A 21,490-nucleotide genomic window follows, 5' to 3' on the forward strand; every position below is an offset into this window, starting at 1 on the left:
TACAAATTCAATGACGGACTTTTTTTGGCAGCCAGGGCCAATGCCGTAACGGATTCAACTTAGTTCTTCGTCGAGATCATGACTGATTGGATATCGATGTCGTAAAAATAGGATTCAGTTAATACATTTATTAATGATTTTATTACTTACATTCATGATAAAATTTAAAACTATATAAATAAATCAAGAAGTTGGAAAATAAGGAATAAAACATACAATACAATTCTGTTTAAACAGAGACAATCAGTTCTTATTCTAAAATATAAAAAGTATCCAGAAAGAAGTGTTGTAATAATCTAATGTGTAAACCAATAACGTTTATTATAAGAAAGGACCAAAGTTCCAGAAAAAAATTTTGAGAAATCCAGAAAAAAAAATCTCAATACTGCAGTTTGAATACAATAAAATTCCAGGAAATGGAAACGTATTAGATATATACAAAAAAATCTTAAAATTCAAATTGTTTTACCTTCAAAGAATTGATTTTGCGAAAAACAAATATGCACCAATAATTCTGGACATATGACCTTTCTAAAATAAACGACTCAATTATTATAATAGAGACCAATACAAATACATTTGAGCTATATCGGACGAGCCGTTTACAAAATATAGGTTATCAAGTGCAATCAATTTGGGCATACATAAGTGAAATCAGTAAATGGAATTTGCTAAAATTTATACCAAACTATGTCAATAATAATCCCCAACTTCCCTCAAAATATGGACCAGTCGTGTTTTAATATAGGTGTGAGGAGGAAAATGAGTTCATGCATGCATAAAAGCAAAAATAGTGGATTGATCCTGATGAAATTGATATTCGGCCCATCTTACACTAATCCTAACTTTCCTCACAATTCGAGCCAAATAAGATGATATATTTTCGATTCGTATTAGAAATATAGGTTTTCTGAGGAAAATACGTTTACGCATGCGTAAGCAAAAGTAATGGACGGAATCTGATAAAACAGAGAAAGGAACAGATAGATACCAACCAGCCCTCACATTCTCAAAAAATGCCATTGAAATTTGATTAGCAAACCATTGAATGTAATAATTAGAATTATAAATAGTACAGAACCTATAGCACCCCTAATATTTGTCAACAATATACAGGACTTCATGACAATCTTTAGTTGGTCAAGAAATCTCAATACTAATTGATCTAACTAACTTCAAGTGTTTTACAGTATTGTAGGCACAAAAATTACAACCAGAAATAAAGACACATATAAGAAGCTCGCTAATCACTTAACAGAAAAAAAAACTACTTTCATTGTTACTATTAGAAAGAAGACAAACCGTACTGAGTCTTGAGGGGATCTATATATGACCGAAATTATAGCAATTGAGAAATGTTAAGAAGAACTGGGTCACAACATGAGACATATTTCCGATGTGATATATCCCTTAAAAAAGAATCGTCTTTCTCTATTTTTGGTTTTTTTTTAAACTCTCTTCCAATAACTCCGATATATTTAAAATAACAAGTCTAGTGTAGTCATGTATAGAATTTGAGGAGCCTAAACATAGAGCAGATATTGTTCAAAGCGCTAATTGTCACAATCTTAACCACATCAAAGGCTATTTTCATCATCAGGTGTGTCATACTTTTCACAACTCAAGATAACCCAGCAAGATGAGTTTGATGGGATGAAGAAAGCCCTCCACCAAATTATAAACACTGCATCATTTACAAAAATATGCAACGCCAAACAAATGTGAATTGTGCCCTTAAATTTCATAATCAAAGTAGTTAAGATAAACTAACTGGCTCTTCAAGGAGAGGAGACCTCGAACCACAATTTCTTGTCAACAATATGCACTAAAGATCTCTTAACTCCAAACATTATATAAACATCAGTATAGCGCCTCAAACCTTCCATCTTCAAGTTCGAGAGAGGATCAGAGGTCTAAGGCTGAGAGTATGAAGTCTGAGGTAAATCATACTCTGAAAGTATCAGTATGATAATGTGAGGTTTGAGAGAGAGGACCAGAGGTAGAAGGCTGACAGTATGAAGTACCTCAGACTTCATACTCTCAGCCTTAGACCTCTGATCCTCTCTCTCAAACCACACATTATTATTCTCATATCTACAGCCTACATCTCCAATAATGTATCACTAAGGGTTAAAATTTCTCCTCAGATCAATATTAAAATTCCTGCCCTATCATAATCTTCCTCTTTGGTCTGTCATTTATTCGAACTTACCTTAAACGTAAAACTAATCCAGCGATCCCAAAGGAGAGTTCAATACCTACCTAGACCGGCAACTTCAAATCCAATTTTACTCTCATACTAGCTACAATACCTGAGATATCCTTTCCTCCTTCTTTCGTCATCTCCAAGATACCATTAGGCCTCTCACCTCCCTCCTAACCAGACTTATTACAGAATTCCCATTCTATATTCAATGCTAATGAGCTGCTTAATCACCGAGATGAACTTGAAATAGTCCTCTATGAACATTTGATTTATAAAGCTCTGATGACTGAAATACATTTCACAACGCATTATTACTTCTACATAAGTGACTACATCACATATAGAACAGATCGCCCAGACAACACATCCAATGCAGGTTCTTATATCCTTATTCATAAATCCTTTCCTCATTCCCTTATTTTCTCCACTCTGTCTGACCTCTTATAAACAGGCTGTCAGTTAATCCTCTCGCCTGTTTAACACTTTCAGCTGTATACTGACCCTTCCCCCTCCCCGGTAATTCCCTTTCCTATAACCATCTCAACTCCTTATTTTTGGCAAGCAGTTTGGTCCACACTTCATTGTTTGGGGAGATTACAGATGGGTCGGGTATGCCGAACTTCCAAACTCGTGGGAAAATTCATTCCCGAGTCTCTCAACTCTCAATACCTATATCCTTTCTCCTATGAATCCAACTTTTTGGCCTACATCCCTTACAAAATCGTTCCTATATCCTAGATATATTCATTACAACCCAAATAACGTCTTTCCAATCTACAATTCAATCCTTAAATAACCTTCTTCAGATCATAGCCCGGTTTTACCCCACATGCTACGAACAATACCACACAGATGAACATCAGAAATACTCAGAATAACAACTTACCTCGTCAAATTTAAACTCTATAAATTGAAAAACACCAGGCAAGAGCTAGTTGACATAGAACCAGTTAACCATCAGACAAAACTAATCACAATAATTTGACTAACAGACTAAAAATAGGTATTAAAATATACAAAATTTACATAATTTTAAAGAAAACCTAAATTCTACCGATAAATTGTCATAGACAACTACTAAAAAATGCTTTAACTAACCACTACTCACTGAAAATAAGATTTGATCACGATTAGATCAAGAAAAAACTCAAATTCCTAACAATTCATTTTTATTCTTCACCCACTCAATTTTTGATAAATTTTTATAAAGTTTCATAAATAAATACCTCAGATTCTTCATCAAGCAAAAATACAACATAGGAGTTAAATCCAAAATAGACAACCGTAAGTTGTAAACATTGGCATTTTCTCTATATTGCTATTAAAAGTGTTCCTAATTAATAAATATCTACTTAAATTTGAAAAACGTTTCGCTGTGCATTCTCCATGTCAGTTGTACTGGATAGTATAGTTTTGCTATAGGCTCCGAGTAAACCACAACAGCTTTTCCGTTAAATAATTTATTCCATCATAATTATTCATTTGAATCGGTTGGCTACTAATTCCTAAAAATATTTTAGGAAATCATAGTTAGTTAGAGTTGACATAACACGAGAGGTCCGAACTGTTGCGTTGAATTAAGATAAAATCAGTAATGATTAATTAACTATTGCTGGAATTAATGATTCGAGATAAAATCAGCGACAGACTATTAAAATCAGCTGCGAAACAAATGCTAATTAACCAGGAATCTGTGGACTGGATAGTCAACCGTTTTGAAAAGTTATTTGCGAAATTTTAATTATTTTATGGAGATCACAGAGTATTTATTTATATAAGGTGATCATCCATTATTCAATATAAGAAGAAATATTTAATACATAAATTACTATCCGTGAGGTAAATTAAAGCCTTGTCTAATTAACTAATATTTCAATAATTTCAAGTTGAAATGTGAATATAAATGTGAGTTCTATGTTATGGCCACTACGCCCTATTACTAAAGACAGATCAGATGGTGGAAGGGTTTCTAGGGGACAAACCTTACGCAACGTTGCCTCTGAGTCAGAGGCCGTCCTTCAACTATTTCAAAACTGATCAGATACCTCCCATAATTTGAATAATTTCCTTCCAAATAATTGATGTTGCTAAGAGACAGTTTATTTCTGTACCATGGCCGATACCGGTTCATGTCACTTGTTCCTAAGCCCTTAATAATGTTATGCAGGAGGAAATTGCAGTAATTGTTGGAGGATTAGTTTACCGAAAATGTACTTCAGTGCCATCTACCTCACCTTCATGTCACTCGGTCAAATCTTAGTTATCCTTATAAAATGTCTCCACTGTAATGATATATTTATAGTATATCTCTAAAACAAAGTGTGCAACTTTTGTCGCCATTTTCGAAATCCACCATCACTTTCCTATAAGGAAGAAACTTATCCCTACGAATAGTATACAAGTATAAATAATTTAAGCACTACTCAGTAGATTTTCACGCTATGAATTTTCAAAGTATTATCTTTCCTGGAGTGTTCCTAACTAAGCGACAGTATATTACTATAATATATTTCAAATTAAAAAAATATCAAAAAATAATTTTTTAAAAATTGATTCTCCAACTAAATATAAAAATAAATCAAACAAAATGAAAGTTTATCATTTTATTATAATCATTATGATTTAGATCATAATATACTAGTGATTTTTTTTTAAAATAATATACTAGTGATTTTTTTTTAAAATAATATACTAGTGATTTTAGTGTTACTATTTATCATAAATAATATAAAAATATAAAGAAGAAATAATAATTTTTATAAAATGAATTTTTTCAAGATATATTGTAGTAAATATATTTATTTTTTTTAATTTAATAGTTTAGTATTAATCTTTATTAATTAAAACATAACATATTTTTGTTGCCATGAATTGTTTTCTAGATTATTGAATTTCATTCAAATTTTTTCATAATTACGTAATTTTTTTTTTAATTTTCTATTTGGACTACCGTAATAATATTTAACAAAATAAATAATATTTCTGATGTAGTTAAATCTACTCGTCTAATAATGATTGTTTCTAAAAAAAATCAAGCAATTGAATTATGGAAATATTTCCTGAAAAAAAATTAATTGTGGTTCTTTTGCAAATCGACGCCTCATAGCAACTTTGACATAATCTTAATTAAAATTATGATATAATAAAATCATAGCTACCTATCTACCAAAATAAGAATTATCACGAATGAGAAGAATTCATTATAGCCACTTACACATCGCTCCTATTAGGAAAGGGGACACGGCTAAATATGGTAGTTATATCAGCATAACAACTAGCTTATTGACCCGTATTCGCTACACTACCACGTACACCTAATTTAGTGAAGGGCGCCCTATGACATCTCACTGATTGTCTTCAGATTTTTGGAAGCAGTATTATACCATCAATTTTATGGTCTAAAACATTAATTTTAATAAGGGTAAATGCACCAGTAGTTGGCACCTTAAAAAGTTTAAGATTTTAAGTATAGTGATATTAATGTACTCACAGTTATTTTTAATGCTTGTTTAAGGTTGATAAACATCTCTTAAAGCTAGTTTACTTAAAAAATTTTTTAGCCGATTAAATATATATTATTCTTTTTTAAACTCAAGCATTCTAACGTATGGTTCTGTAAAAGTTATAGGTATCAAAACTTATAATTAATACTTCTAAAGGCAAAAGAATAGTTCCAACATCTATTAAAAAGTACCAAATAGATGATTTAAAATAAAACAAAAAGTATACGGACTTTTTTGAAAAAGGGTCATAAAACATTAAAAACATACCTGTTAACAAAATTAGCTGGGTAATGCATCCAAGTGAAAATTTTCTATTAATGGCTGTTGTAACCAATCACAGACTACTTTGATTACACAAAGATCTCAAAGAAAATACAAGCGAACCCTTAAGTTTTTTTTTTTCTTTTCTTACGTCAGCCCAAGACTCCCGTTGGAGTCCTACACTTCCAACCCTTAAGTTGTTCTAAAGCCTTATTTTTTATATGTTTAATCTTAAGGGTCTACTACTCGAGTACCTATCCTATAGTTACGAAGGCCTGTTCCATAGGATTTAAATTTTTTAAATAATAATTCCTAGCTTCATTTTTTTGTAGTGCTTAACAACAGACTAGTTTATATAGATCAATGATTAATTTCTTGAAGAAATTATTAGAATTTCAAAAATGCCTTCGTTCATTCTTCGACCACAGGCGTGAAAAAGACCTACATTGTTGGTTGATTACGAGTTGAAAACTACTTGTTCTTTAGGACCGAAGCCATGACCGTCTCCTTCAAATTCACTTGGTCAATCATCTACACAGAAAAATGATTAATTTTTTTCTTTTAATTTATCAATTTTAGTTATTTTGAATAAAGATAAACCGTGATATAGAAATAAGGAAGGATGCTAGTGTGTCAGTTCCTACTTGGAACTGCCAACGAAAGCAGAACTAAGGAGATTCAGGAAGCGTCTGACCTTGTCCAGGATTCCGCCTTTGTCGAACGGCCAGTTTCTTCGCCTTTAGTTTTTTCGGTAAACCTGTCGCTCAGTGATTCCATCTGGAACCAATATCAGAACTTCTACTAAGGCTTACAAGTTCAGAAATTTATATGTTCAATTTGAAGAATTGCTCCTTGTTATATTTATTAATTTTCTAAATGCAAATCAGTTGATATAAAACTAATTATTACTAGTCATATTCCAATGATTACTGAATGTAGAAACATACAGTACAAGAGCCGAAGAGGCAAAAAGGCAGTTATCTCACCCCAATTGTTGATTACTTTAATGAAAACTATGTATAATTAATAGTGAAAATTGATGAGTCTGCCAAGTATAGGTAGGGGGAGTAAAAAATGGCAGCTGTTTCACAGCGATAAAAAACACTAATTTTACATTCGGAGCTCTATATCTTAAAAAGTAGGAACAACACAAGAAAACCTAAGAGAACGTCATTGGAAGAAGACTAAATTTGCTAAAATATGAGTCCTAATAGAGTTATTTACGTTAAATAGTTTTCGAGATATAGCTTTTTAAAAAGCAGCATTTCATAAAAATGTTGTGTGGGTCTTACTAAAAGATCAGTAGTTAGTAAATTTATTTGGAAAAACTTATATCTCAAACCGTTTGACGTACAGATGTCTATTAGCACTCAAATTAAAGCTAGTTTAATGAGCTATAAAGTAGTTTATGATTAAACTTATTTTTTATTAATATACTTGTTTGAGAGTGGTTTAGTTTCTTTAAAACAATTTTGATCCTTTTTCTCTCTACTTTATTCTTTTTAAACTTCCGACGTTTCGACCCCTTAGGTCATTTTCAAGGATTCCTTATTTTGCTTTCATTTTTTCCTTTAAAATTCTTTAAATGCCGGCTAATTGCCTTTGTCCCATTTACAAATTCTTCTATAAAATTCCTTTCCAAATTTAAAACTTTTATTAACCACTTCTCTACTACTATTTTCATTTGCAACTCCAAACATAACCTACCTTCAACAGCTTTTTAAAAAGCAACATTTCATAAAAATGTTGTGCGTGTCTTACTAAAAGATCATTAGTTAGTGAATTTATTTGGAAAAACTTATATCTCAAACCGTTTGACGTACAGATGTCTATTAGCACTCAAATTAAAGCTAGTTTAATGAGCTATAAAGTAGTTTATGATGTTTATCTTTGTAGAAGTAATAGTTTACATGAACTTTGCTAAAATAAATTGATTTATAGTTGTTCGGACAAATGTCCATTTGCCAAATTTATATTCATATGTGAATATCATAAAAACGGAGGGGTAGTAGCCTCCGAAGATAAGTGTCATAAGCTACTTTATACCCCTATCTATCTTTTTTATAGCTCTAACTAAATTAAATTTTCTTTATTTTGAGTCTTGCCAGACACATGTGCGTCTTATAGATCTAGAGATATATTTTTTCAAAAATCCAACATTTTATACGAAGAACTAGAAACTAACATTTTGTGAGTTTATTTTGTCCAACATAAAAACTACTACTCTTACAAAGATAAACATAATTAGCTATTTTGTCATAAATTTAGCTAGCTTTAATTTGAGCGCTGGCAGACATCAGTACGTCTAACGGTTTCTGAAATAAAGTTTTTCATAAATCAAATTTATTGTCCGAACAACTATAAATCACATTATTTTAGCAAATATCATGAAAACTACTATTCCTACGAAAGTAAAGGTTATAAACTTTTTTATAGTCCATTAAACTAGCTTTAATTTGAGTGCTAATAGTCATCTGCACGTCACATAGTTCCTGAGATATAGATTTCTACAAATAAATTAACTAACTACTAATCGTTCAGTAGATTTTTAAGAAATTTTGCTTTTTAAAAAGCTATATCTCGAGAACTATTGGACGTAAATTCCGCTAAATAGTAATTCCGCTCTTTTAATAATGTTTTAGCAAATTTACTCTTCTATAAATAATGTTTTATTAGATTTTCTAGTGTTATCGGTAGTTTTTAAGATATAGAGCTCCGAATGAAAAATCAATGTTTGTTAAGGTTTTGGAATAGCCACCATTTTTTAATCCCCTTATGTGTACTTGGCAGACTAATAAATTTTGAATAGAATACATAGTTTTTATTGAAGTAATAAAAAATTGGGGTGAGATAACTGCTTTTTTTTCTTCCCGGTTCTTATACTAATACAATAGTCGATATTACAGATAAATTACTAGATTTTTTCGCCTTTTATTTTTTTATGATCATATTAAATTTTTTAGGAGGAACATTCATTAGAAATATGTTCAAACAATTGAATCATTCTAAATAAGTCTCGACCTATAATTTAAATTATTTTATCTTACTCAAACGAAGCGCCTAAATTTAAGGATTAAGGTCAGATATTCGCTAAGCAGGAGTTGCTCATGAACACAAAGCCGTAAAGGACCATATAAGTGCAGCAGTTCGCTAACGAGCTTCAATAAGCGGGACAAGGCTAGTCAGTGAGCAGTCGGCGACTTCGTTGTCAGGTTGTCGTCCTATACCCGCTTCCCTCCCTCCCTATCATTGTCTTTGCAAGCTGAGTCATCGTTCTAGTAAAGGATCTGGGTGTTCAGGTGCTTGTTATTAGGCACAAACATAGATTCCATTTAACTTTACTCCAATGACTCTGAATGCATTTATGCAATGAATAAATTAATTTTGTCTGTTGAAGTTTAGTAGCGATGACCCAAAGGCTGTTGGAGGTGAAGGAATAGAGGCGTCACTCTAGCAACCTCATGTCTGCAGTGGCGTCGGTTCGATTCCGACATTGGGTTGACTATTATTCATGGCGTTCCACAGAGTAAAAACTCGACCCTCGTACTCTTGTTAGAAAAGGCCGGTCTCCAATAGGATAACCTCTTCCCTTCCCCCGTATGTCAGGAATGAGGTTAAAAAAAAAGAGACGATGAGACTTTTGAGATCACTACAAGCCCTGCTTGATTCCCATCCTCATTTTTTATCATGAAGGGTGCATGAGATGGCATTCTATGCCGTAATTTAATGAACTAGATTTTAGGAGAGTTCACCTGGCTAGCATCCTATCAATTCCCACTATAGATAGAAATGTAAAAACTACAATTGTCTTTAGAGGACTGAACATATGGAATGTATTGTGAACAACTTGATCTTATATGGAGGCCTTCGGCTATTAAAGAGAAATGTACTATTTCTAGACCCCATTAATTTGATGATGCCTGAAATGGCGTACCGTTGGCAGGTCCAAATATAAATTATGGGTCTATATAGTCCCAACTTAATGTATATAGTTACCCAATGATTTAGTCATTATTTCGAATAAGAGTATATTTAGTTCCCCTTAAAGGAAAAATTAACCAGGTTTATTTTGTAATCACCGTTAATTTACGGTTGAGATATCAGTTAATGAAGACTTTCTATACGATGACTATGTTCACGTCTATACCAAACCAAACGAAATTTGGAATCAATTTTCTTACTTTTCCAAGAATTCAATTTTTAATGTGAAACTAAATAATACAATCTAAAAAAAAAAAATGTAAGAGTTGAACGAAAGTCAACACGTTCAACTTTAGGTGAAAGGATTAAATAATAGACGAAATGACGATTAAAATTGTTTCCATGCACTGGAAACGGTCTTTTCCTTAATTTTTATTTTAAAAAGTCACTCTCTAAGTATCATTCATTTTGAAATTTTTGTATTTATTTTATTTTATTTTTTAATATAAATATGCTTTATCAGACAGAGTATACAATAAAATTTATTTTATTTTATTTCTTAAAACTAGAGAACGTCAATGAAATCTGTGATGATTGTAAAAATTTAAAATTTCAATTTCAATATGTTTTATCGAACACATTATACAATATACAAGTATTTTGATAATTTTGGTATTCCCATTTTATAAATAATTACTACACTAATTAGATATAATTATCAAATATTTATTCAAAATTCAAACATTTACCAATAAGACCAGAAAAATATATAATTCCCAGTAAAGTATGTATTATATAATATTCCATCTTAATTTAATGATTTTTAAGTTAAATCTGACTTGTATAAGTATTTAGAATAGAGAGTTCAGAAAATAAAGATATGATACGGCTTACTAAATCACATATTCAGATGTGAATGCAATGATACCTTCTTTTGTTAAACAATTGAAAAGCAAAATACTTTGTGCTATTTGTACACAAGTGTGACATCATAGCCAACCTTTGTGTTCCATGATGTCTGCAGATAAGCTATTCACAATGGCTACTAATTTCATTGATGTTGAGTGCATATAGTCGTATTATGTTAATTATATGCGAATTACCGTTTAGGAATTCATGGATTATCTCCAGGAAACCACTGCGGATCGTCCGTGGAGAAAATGGCTTCAGGCACGTACTAAAATGTAAGTCCACTTTATTGATCATTGCAGTAATTAAGTTAATTGTAAATATTCGTTATGGATTTAATTATCAGCTGAATTCTTACTGGAGAATGCAAGATATTAGGCCATACTATAGTGTTAACATTTTTTTTTATCCCAAGTATTTAAATATAGAATTGGGTTACTTTGTATTTTATATTTTTTATATTCTCAGGAATTAGAAGATCTGAAATTTAAAGCTGAACTTCCTTGGAGTATAAATTAAAAAGGTAAAGTCAATACTTTACAACATGATGGTATCTGTCTGTTTTATTTAGTAAATAAAAAGTGAAATAAAGTAGAAGAGAAGGTTGAAATAATTTGAACTACTTCCATCAGTTGTTCGTAGAATATAACCACTAAAAACATATTAGAATAAAAAATTCTATAAAAAAGACGAGAGGTCATTCACTCCGATTTGGCTAGAAGCAGATACCAATCCTTCCATGGTAAAGCTCCCAACCACCCAAACCCACTTTTTTCCAACCTAGGTTCTCCTACATTACCTGATCCTCCTCCTAGGCGTCTGAAAATAAGATGACTTCGAGATCTTCTTCTCTAAGAATGTCATTTGATTACATAATGTGATTGTGATTCTATCAATAGGTAGATTCTCTACATGCATGAATTATGTCATTTTATAATTAATACCAAATTTACTGGTTGAATATATTGTTATACAGTTGGAAATAGTAGTAAATAAATTATTTAAAAAAATCTAAATCAATGTAACAGGCCGCAGATGACAAAACAATTTGTTTATCATTAAACTTCTAATAAAGCTAGATTCTGGATAGATGGAAGACATCGCACATTCCAAATATCCTTCCACACATGCCCATATCAAAATCCCTATACAAAACATATATTTTAAATATTAGTATATGACTTGCATAACTATGTAAGTACAGTCTTTCAGTTCGATGATTGCATGGCCGAAAATGACTCCTGTTCTATGTAACTGTACTGTATAATTTGAAAGGCTTTATGAGAGCAGAATGAGTGACTGTTTCTCCAGTAGGCGTCTCTGAACCTTTAGCAAGACGGTGTAGGAAGTTGAAAGAACAGTTACTCGCATGCCTTCTGTCCATTATTATTACAATACACTGTAATAATGATATAAATTTTGGTATGTATTATTCTTGAGCCGATATAAAATATTGGGCAAATTAACCTCACCGTGTTAAAAGGATACTGTTTGAATTTGATGAGGCGTTTTATCTTGGACGCAAATGGCATGTAAATCATAGGTTACTCTTCTAGAAAAACAGCTGTATCTTATAAGTTACCATTTTAGAAGGCATGATTATTGTTTTCATTTCAAGTACGATTATGGTAGTTGTCCATTTTCGTAGAAAGTATACGTCTTGGTCGAACATGAATTTTCAGTAGATCTCTACCGACCGCAACATATTGTTCTGTACGAAAAAAATATTTCAAATCATTTTGAATCCTTAAAAAAAAAAAATAAAATAAATAATTCTTGAAGTTCAATCATAAAAATAAACTAAAAAGATTTTTAAGAACATCCCGATACTACTTCTGCCGTCTTAGCATGGGCTATGTTCAAATGTTTTAAATTTTCCTTCAGAAGTAAATGTGTGGAAGACTCTTGTATTAATACACTTTACACATCCCATGCTCTAAATTGACATAATACCTGTTTAACAATAATTTAGTGACTTTTGATTTGGGCATAAATTTTTGAACTATACAAAAATTATATACATAGTAAAAAGAAAAGGAGTAAAATCAAAAATTAAAAATTAAAAAACATAAACAGATTTTAAAATAAAAAACTAAATAGGTGGAGAAGATAGATATCAATAAATCAATCAATAGTATTTACCAAATACTGAATCCAAAAACCTTAATGGATTGTAGTTGTACAGTTTATACTTTCACCATTAAACGATTCGGTTACTTGGGATATGGAAATTTCAGTGAAATGCAATATTCTGTCGATCAATCCACTAAGAAAGTGGTGAAGCTTTGTAAAAGCGGTCAGACATCTCAACACTGAACATTAGTTTGAAGCACAAAATACTTCTATAAAGCTAAAGGCACATTGGCGAATATATCTTTGATTTCAACGTTTGGACATAAAAACACTGCATGACGATTGTCAATGAAGTAAGAAACACGCAATTCGTTCCCAAGATTGACTCATTTGGATTTAAGATGTCCCTTTTCAGTGTCCCCAATCGAATTTCTTGCCCTATAGTGCCCAAAATTTGTATCCAGTCAGTTTTTTAGATCCCATTATAGTAGCCATAAAGCTAGTCGTACAGCAAGTATAGCTGGATCAACCATTGTATGGATTATTATATATCTAGATATATCTGGAACCATTGTTTGGATCAACCTTGCTTTGATGCTACACTAGACCGATGGTCTACGAGTTTATATCGTCTTTACAAAAATGTGGTGCATCATCACTTCACCCCAGTCTTAGGTAATAGAGTTTTACGATGCTTCAGAGAGAGCATTCACTACTGCTGTGTATCTTTCAGTTTCTTATAAAAATCCTATTTCATCTGTGAATTTGCGAAAAGCAAAGGCTCTATTCAAAAAGCTTTTAGCACCACGATTGGAACTATTCGTCATGTAGCCAACCTCATCAAAACCATTTCAGATAATCAATTCCCAATTTCCATCTCCCAAATCAAACTGTCACACAGATGTTTCTGGGATAACATGCCTCCGCATAAACTTAAAACGTTTGTAGCTAATCGATTAATTGCTATAAATGAATATTCTTTCATTGCCCCCTGACATCATGAATGAACTTCGTCAAATCCTGCTGATCGGCCTTCACGGGCCTTGACGTCATCTAAAATGTTTTTACTAAACAATTTACAACTTTTGAATCTAAAATTTTTGTTTTATTTGAAAGATAATTTCATGTTGGTCTCCGCCTTAATATGGGACATGGGATTTAGATTTGCTCCCTGAAATGAAAACAGATGTCAATGAAGCTACTACGGATACAATTCTAATAAATCCAATATTATTGGTTATAGAATAAATATCCACAAACTCACTGGAGTGTTTGCTAGGTTATATTGACACAGTTTTCAAGATAAACAATAGAGATACCTGTAACCATTTTGCGACTCAATCAATAAAATAAAATTTCATTTCCCTAATAAGCACCAAACTTTGGTGGAATATGGAGATCGGGTGTTAATTCGGTCAAGCAGTTTAGCTGCTCTGCGTCAACGTTCGAATAGTTGCATACACTCTTTGCTTGCATTGAATCAGTAACAGTTGTGCACTTTGTCCACTGAAGTCAATGTTTTCATCCCTAGTGATCTTCTTATCAGAGTGCCTCTTTCGGAGTTCAATTACGAGAATATTTATTTTGAAAGTGATGGTCTCGATAATATCTTCATGTTATTACCCAGATAAAAAAATGGCAGTAGAGTAGCCCGACGGTAGACTCGTGTTGCCTCAATCAAAATCGCCACGGGGCAGTATACAAGGCGACTCACCAAGTTTGTCCCTATCTTATTTCATGTTTTTTCCAGCTAATCTTTTATTTGTAAATATTGTTCTTTATATCCATAAAATTCGTATCATTTTCGGTGGGTTCAACTCAAACTGTCAGATGTTTACCTAGATACAGTTTTTTTCTTCTCTTTTGTTCCGTGTAATTAAAAAAAAAAAACAATTTGTTTGCAAAATTCATTGTTTATAGCCTACCTCAATAGCTTATTTCATTGTATTTTTTGTTTTTATCAGATGATCGTCAAATAAATAGTCTTGTTATTATCAGGAGTTTTCAGTATACGAAAAGTGGTGTATGTTAGCTTTCTTTTGTTCTATTCCATTTCTTTATGCTTCCTGATTGTTTCCGTTCAGTTCTTTTTTAGTTTAAAATTTACATACGATTCTCCGCTATTAGCCTAAAGATGTAATTTCTATCAAATCGCAAAGAACAATTGAAATTCTCGATATGAGTTTTCGAATTTTAGAACGAAGCATGAAGGTGACTTCACCATCGACGAACATGGACAGGTTTCTTGAGATGTGATTGTCTCTGTTTCACAAATTAACGAAAAAGAACAAAATTAGACTATTTATTTTTCTTTCTTGAATTTCAGTCTTATCCTTTCTTATTCGTGTTTGTTGTTTTGTTTTTTTCATTTTATCAAACATTACACTGTACTTTTACCACTACTTTTAACATGAAAGTTAAATTTTTCTTTGAAATTTCATAACAAAAGGTATAAATATTAGCTCCTAAATATGATTGTCAACTTTATCAGCAAATTCGTAAATTATATACGAAAATACAGAATTTCTGGTTGAACCTGGAATATGATCGGAAACTCATAAATCCACAAAGCTTTGTATTTACCTAATTTGTGATCTTCCGTATTGCTATAAATTTGAATCAATTTAATTTTAATTGATAAAACAACCGTTTTGAAGGATACATTTTCACATACATACTACATATTTACCTATTGTATAATTTTGTACAGTTGTAAATTACATTAAATAAATAATTAAAAAAAAAAATTTTCACAGATTTGTTCACGGTGTTTCCAGTTAGTATAAATGATATGAACAACCTAATATCAACAACTGCTGACCAACTAAGACCAGACCATATAATTAGAGATCTTATTAGACTTCAAGAGCTATACAATGTTTGTCATGCCTTTCATATCTATATCTAGAATACTAATGTAAGCCAAAGATTAATAGTCAACTGTTCTGCAAGCAATATAGCTTAGGAATACGAATAAGGATTCTAATAAAAATTCATTTTGATCAACAATAGGGCTTACATTGAATTATTTATTTAATCTTTTTTTTATTCTTATTATGAAGTTTACTATTACTTCTTCCCTTCCACATTTTTCCCATCTTTTTATCGTTATTTAAGTATGTTTAATTTTTCTAATGTTTCAATTCCACAAAATTATCTCTCTTTTTTCTTCCATCACTCATACAAATAAATTTAAGTGAAAGAATAAAAGAATATATATAGATATTTTAAATATAATAGAAAAAATATATAAATATACATAATACTCAATATGGTCGTCCCTATTTGCAATATATAATATTAAAAAAAAACTTGCATATAAAAATTAAAATAGAATAAGTAAAAATATCAAGCTAAAAGAAAAAATAATAAATATAAAATTGCATAGATATATATAAAATAATGAAGATACATAATATGCAATATATGCATGCTCTCCGGGACATCATTATTCTCAGCTACCGTGCATATGATGATGGTGGAGTCCAGAAATATCCCTTCTGCCTTTTTTGCCACGTCCTTGATATCAATATACTTATATTGATATACCCAGGTATAAATACACTTAATTTTTTTTTTTTTTTTTTTATTTTGTACTTTTTTCTTTCTGTCAGGTATAAACAAACTGGCGACGATAAATGGTTCTATTTCAAATTTAACATTTCTATATCCAACATGCTTGTTTATTTTTAAATTCATTCCTAAAGGTGATGATGATTAAATTGTGTGTTTTAAACAATTAAAATGATTAAACCTTTGTTTCAACGAAACAATGCTTGTAATTTGCATACCAACCTCTCTTCTGTTCCCGGAATTTTATGAAAATTGACGGACTAATCTAATGGTACCTGGAAAACTGCAATGTGACCTTCGCGGCTTTGGAATTGGAAACTCATATTTTACCTTCTTCTTCCCTCTTAATATAGATTAATGACTTCTGAAAAAAAAATGTATAAATATGATGTATTTGTGTCTATTTCAACCTGCCAAAATGAGCTGTTTGCAATGCTTTCATATTTAACAATTTTATAAAAAAAATTATTATTTTGATAAAATAAATTTCCTTAAAACGGTCTTATTATATTTTTTACTGAGGGTGATAAAAAATAAAGGCAATTTTGGTGAGTCAGTTTCCTGTATTTCGAGAACTTAAACTGAGTTTTTTAAAAAAAATTTTAAACATGTTCAGGTATTACGATCGACTAACATTTCCGTTCATTTGAATAATTTAAGAGATAGTTCTTTTTCGTAAACTTGAAAAAAGTCGATTCCGGGAGAGTATCCAGTACAGCTGTCATATGCCGAAACCAATTATTGGCTTCAGAATATATGAAACGTTAGAAAAGGTCTCTGATCCACTTAATAAGCTACGAGTAATAGTAAAAGGTTACTACAAAAGAAATCTGTATCGATATGAGCTGTATGAATTTTATATACAAGAAATAAATCAGTCTCCTGAGTGAATAAAAAAACGCTCACTTTCACAGCATGAACTCCAAAAAACGGTGAATTTTATAAAGTCATTTTGTTCTTACTGTCCTCCTGTTTTAGAACAACCTTTCATACTTATCAAATTCTCAGTTTACAACCAGAGTTGTAGGGAAGAACGTCGCACAGAAAGAACATTTTATGAACGTCTATACGTGTAAGTGTTACAAGATTTTGGTTATTCAAACTTTAAAGTAACTTTTCCTATTATTTCCATTTCATGACATTCCTTAGACTGAACAATGTTGTAACATTTTATTTATTAAACGTTTTAAATTCTAATTATGAGTTTTCAAACTTTGTCCATGTCATGGGTCTATTTCGGTTTGTCCCGTGGAAGTATTACATACTTGTATTTAATATAATTGATGGTAAATTAACAGCTATAATTCTTAAAGTTTAGAAGCATACAGATAAGATAGGTCTCAACTCATTGTGTTACAAAGTATCAATTTTATAGATTAAGAATATTTTCTACTTAAAAAGCAATGTTATATAATCTTTTTCCAACACTTTCGAATTTTTAGATTTATTTTTTTGCAAATCTCGGTTTCCTAGCTAGTTTAGGAAAATTGCCGTTTCCCGGATGATCATCCTTAACGCAAGTTAGGAGGCAAATTTTTATCTATGTAACGAATATGAAGGCCAATCTAGCACAACAATTTTTCATTAATTACCAGTTAAACCGTAATACCTTTAAGTTAAAAAAAAATAACAGTTATTAAAAACGCTCAGTTCTTTAACTGTGAAAAATCATTCTTTCAGTGATCAATTTATGATCTATACCATGTTCTGTTACCATCCAGGTGCAGCGTTTCTTCCATTATGCTTTAAAAAACTTATTTCTGCACATTTGGATCATTCGATTAAAGGGCATTAGTGGTACAAGGCCTTCCAGTCAGAGAGGAAGTTGTATAAGAAGAAAAAAACTATAACCCGTACCAGAGGACGGAAGACGAGAGAAAGGTCGGCGTGGGTTGGGGAGGGTCAGTGCCTCAGGATAAATTATCGGCATCTGATTGGCTGAGGTGGGAGGAACAACCCTCGCATAGGATAGTCCTCTTCGCCATCTTGGCGAAATGTCTATTCACTTCGTTTTTATTTATTTACTTAGTAATAGTGTTATTTTTTGTTGAGATTCATTAAGCTACAGTAGACAGCATAAAGATTCTGCAATACAATTGGACCAAGGTTGTCAAATCTATCAACAGACTATTTCGTAAAAATGATTCAAAAATACGATGTTAAAATTGTTCACTTCCTAGGGATGCGTTGCTTATATAACGAAGTTTTGTCCAACTATCCGCCATATATTTTTTGGTTAATTACCATTAACTCAAATTATTGCAAGCAGCCAAAATATCATTATAGAATAATTAATAGTGCATTTAACTAGCTTCAATTTGAGTCCTACTAGAGTCCTTTATTTTCAATAATTCCTGAGAGACAGTATTTACATATCCAATATTGCTTTCTCCTAAAGCGAGAAAAAAGTCATTTTGTGAAATAAAAAATACTTATTTAGGCACATATCATAAAAACTACAATTTTTGGAAAATAATCATAATTAACTGGTTTACTAGCTGACTCGGCAATACTTCGCTATTGCTACATTTCAGGATGTATATAGATTTAATAAACACGATTGATGGTTATAAATGTATGTATTTAGTTAAACATATCGGTATACTTTATTATTATGATTTGTTGACATAAAGTGATCCAATATATTTGATGACATTCGTTTTTAGTATCTCATGAAAGAAAGGTTGAAATAAATGGCATATCGGTTGGTATCGTCGGTATACGCTGTAAATTTGAGGATTATATTTAATAAATAAAATTAATAGTTTCTTAAAGTTTATTATATTTTTTAGTTAAAATTAAACATCTTGAAATACTTTATTATTATGTTTTGGTAACATAAATTGAACCAATACATGCTATAAAGTAGCCATCATAATTATTTTTTTAAAAATATTAATAGCGTCAACATTACTCAACCAATCTACACCATACTTTGGAGTAAAGATAATAATAATAAGTAACATTAAGATTTAGTGGCATATATAGTTTTGAAACAAAAACTCTCACTGTGCTTCAATAATATTACTATATCCAAACAACTGAACCAAAGAGTGGTAAAATACTTTTTAGCAGTGAAAGTCCACTAATTCATTTTATAATATTAAACTCTTAATTTTCATGAAAATATTTTTTCTTCCAGACTTCGGGGATTTCATTATCTTTAAACCATCCCATGCCAAAACGAAACATTTAACAAAAAAACCCACGTAAATCGCTCCAGTAATAAGTCTATCGAGGACAAGATTTGACAGCTGTCTTTTATATAGAGAGATATTTAACGAGCTTAAAATCGAGCCCTAATAGAACTCTTTATGTTCAATATTTTCCTAAATACAGTTTTTCTAACAATATGTGAATGTACCACTATGTGAATTCACTTTGGCAAATACCATGAACTTTGCTATATTTACGAAGATTAAAAACTACTTTATGGTGTATTTAGATAACTTCAGCTTCAGAATAAGCGTTAATAGGCATCTCTGTCAAATAGATCCTGAGATATCGAAAGATTTTCAAGATATGACTCAGTTTCAATTCATGCAATAAAAAGCCAAAATCGAGTGATAATATTTATAAGCAAATATTGATATATCTATAATTAACCAAATATGAGATAATTTATTAACAATCAACCTGTTTGAAAATAATATTTGTTTATTAAATAAATCAAAAATTGTTTCAACACTTTTTATTTCACCAGTCCAACGTTTCGGCCATTTTAGCCATCCTCAAGGACGGCCAGGTCATTTATCAATTATAAGTTAAAAACCTATTTTTTTTATTTAAAATCATAAATATCTTCTTATATTAAAATTATCCACACAAAATCACTACCATATACACAAACCATAAATAAATGGTTGAGCAACTTTTCATGGACATTTTTTTTTGTTCCAGTTGTAGAGTCTAGATAAAAATTTGAATTATTTTTTAAACAGAAAATGCGCATTAGCTGTTAAAAAAAGAACACTGTTTTCTCCCAAAAATCAAATTTTGACGGGGGTGTACTGAAACAAAATAACAATTACCGGAAACTTTTTAGTTCTAGATATAATAAAATTAATAGAAAAGTGAATTATTTTCATTGGTTTATAGGTATAAAGAAAAATGCTCTGCACTACACCTGACACTGGACACTGTATTCCGGTAACATTACGTTTCCTTTCAAAATGAGAATATACCTCCATAACCATCTTGTTACATACTGAAATTTGCGCAATTTAATTTCTTTAAATTTCATTAAACTACATATTCAAGCAATTTGTAATACATTAGGGGTTACTGGTTATAAACGTAAAAATATACGGGGGCCGTTATGAAAAATCTAGTATATTAGTCCGTACTCCCATGGAGTGGTGATCTTTTTCTGATCGTCTTTTGCAAATAGATTTAAATTACTCTACCCTGAAAAAAAATAGTTTACAATTACTTCTAGTTTAACTTCAAATTTTACTGGACTAGTAACTCAATTTTGGGAAAGCCACAATGAAAGTCATCTGCTTTGAGGCAAAAATATAAGTCGTTTTGTACAGAAATTTGTAGCTCCAATAATTAGATCCTGTCGCTTTAGTTATTACAATTATTACTGTTAATTTTCTTCATAAAGGTTTATTATTTTACTTTTTCACTTTCAACTAAATAAATAAACCATTTAAATTATGATTATTGAGCAAATATTATTCTATTTCTTTACTTTGCTGCCATTTCCGGGTTTATTCATCCCATCTTCCGAACTATCCCACAAATTTTAGTCTTATAATTTTTTTTTTTTTACTTTAAAGACCTAGTAGATCTTTGCCCGCCAGAACCAGCCTTCTCCACGCCTGCCTGTCTTGGGCTACTGCTTTCCAGTTTGCTGCATGCAGCTCTCTCGTATCATAGTTGATTCTGTCAATCCATCTTATACATATATATAACTAATATATGCTGAAATAATAAAATATAAGAGAAAACTATCAGCATAGAATAATAAAGAAAGTTTTGGAAAGAAGGCTTCTTAAAAAATAAAATAAAATATTTTATTATTTTTTTTTTTTTTTTT

At 30.9% G+C, this 21,490-nt stretch overlaps 1 protein-coding gene across 1 annotated transcript in view; it reads left to right on the forward strand.

The window, feature by feature from the left end:
* The window catches only part of LOC136796833 (serine-rich adhesin for platelets-like), a gene marked incomplete at its 3' end in the record, with an annotated part of 104,028 nt that overhangs the window by 12,180 nt on the left and 70,358 nt on the right, over positions 1 to 21,490 (forward strand). The window contains 1 exon segment of the mRNA XM_067051662.1: positions 11,002 to 11,075. Within this exon segment, the coding sequence (XP_066907763.1) occupies positions 11,008 to 11,075 (68 nt within the window).

This window comes from Halyomorpha halys, unplaced genomic scaffold (assembly GCF_000696795.3).
Source record: "Halyomorpha halys isolate HHAL.00 unplaced genomic scaffold, Hhal_1.1 Scaffold94.1, whole genome shotgun sequence".
Classification (NCBI taxonomy): Eukaryota; Metazoa; Arthropoda; class Insecta; order Hemiptera; family Pentatomidae; genus Halyomorpha; species Halyomorpha halys.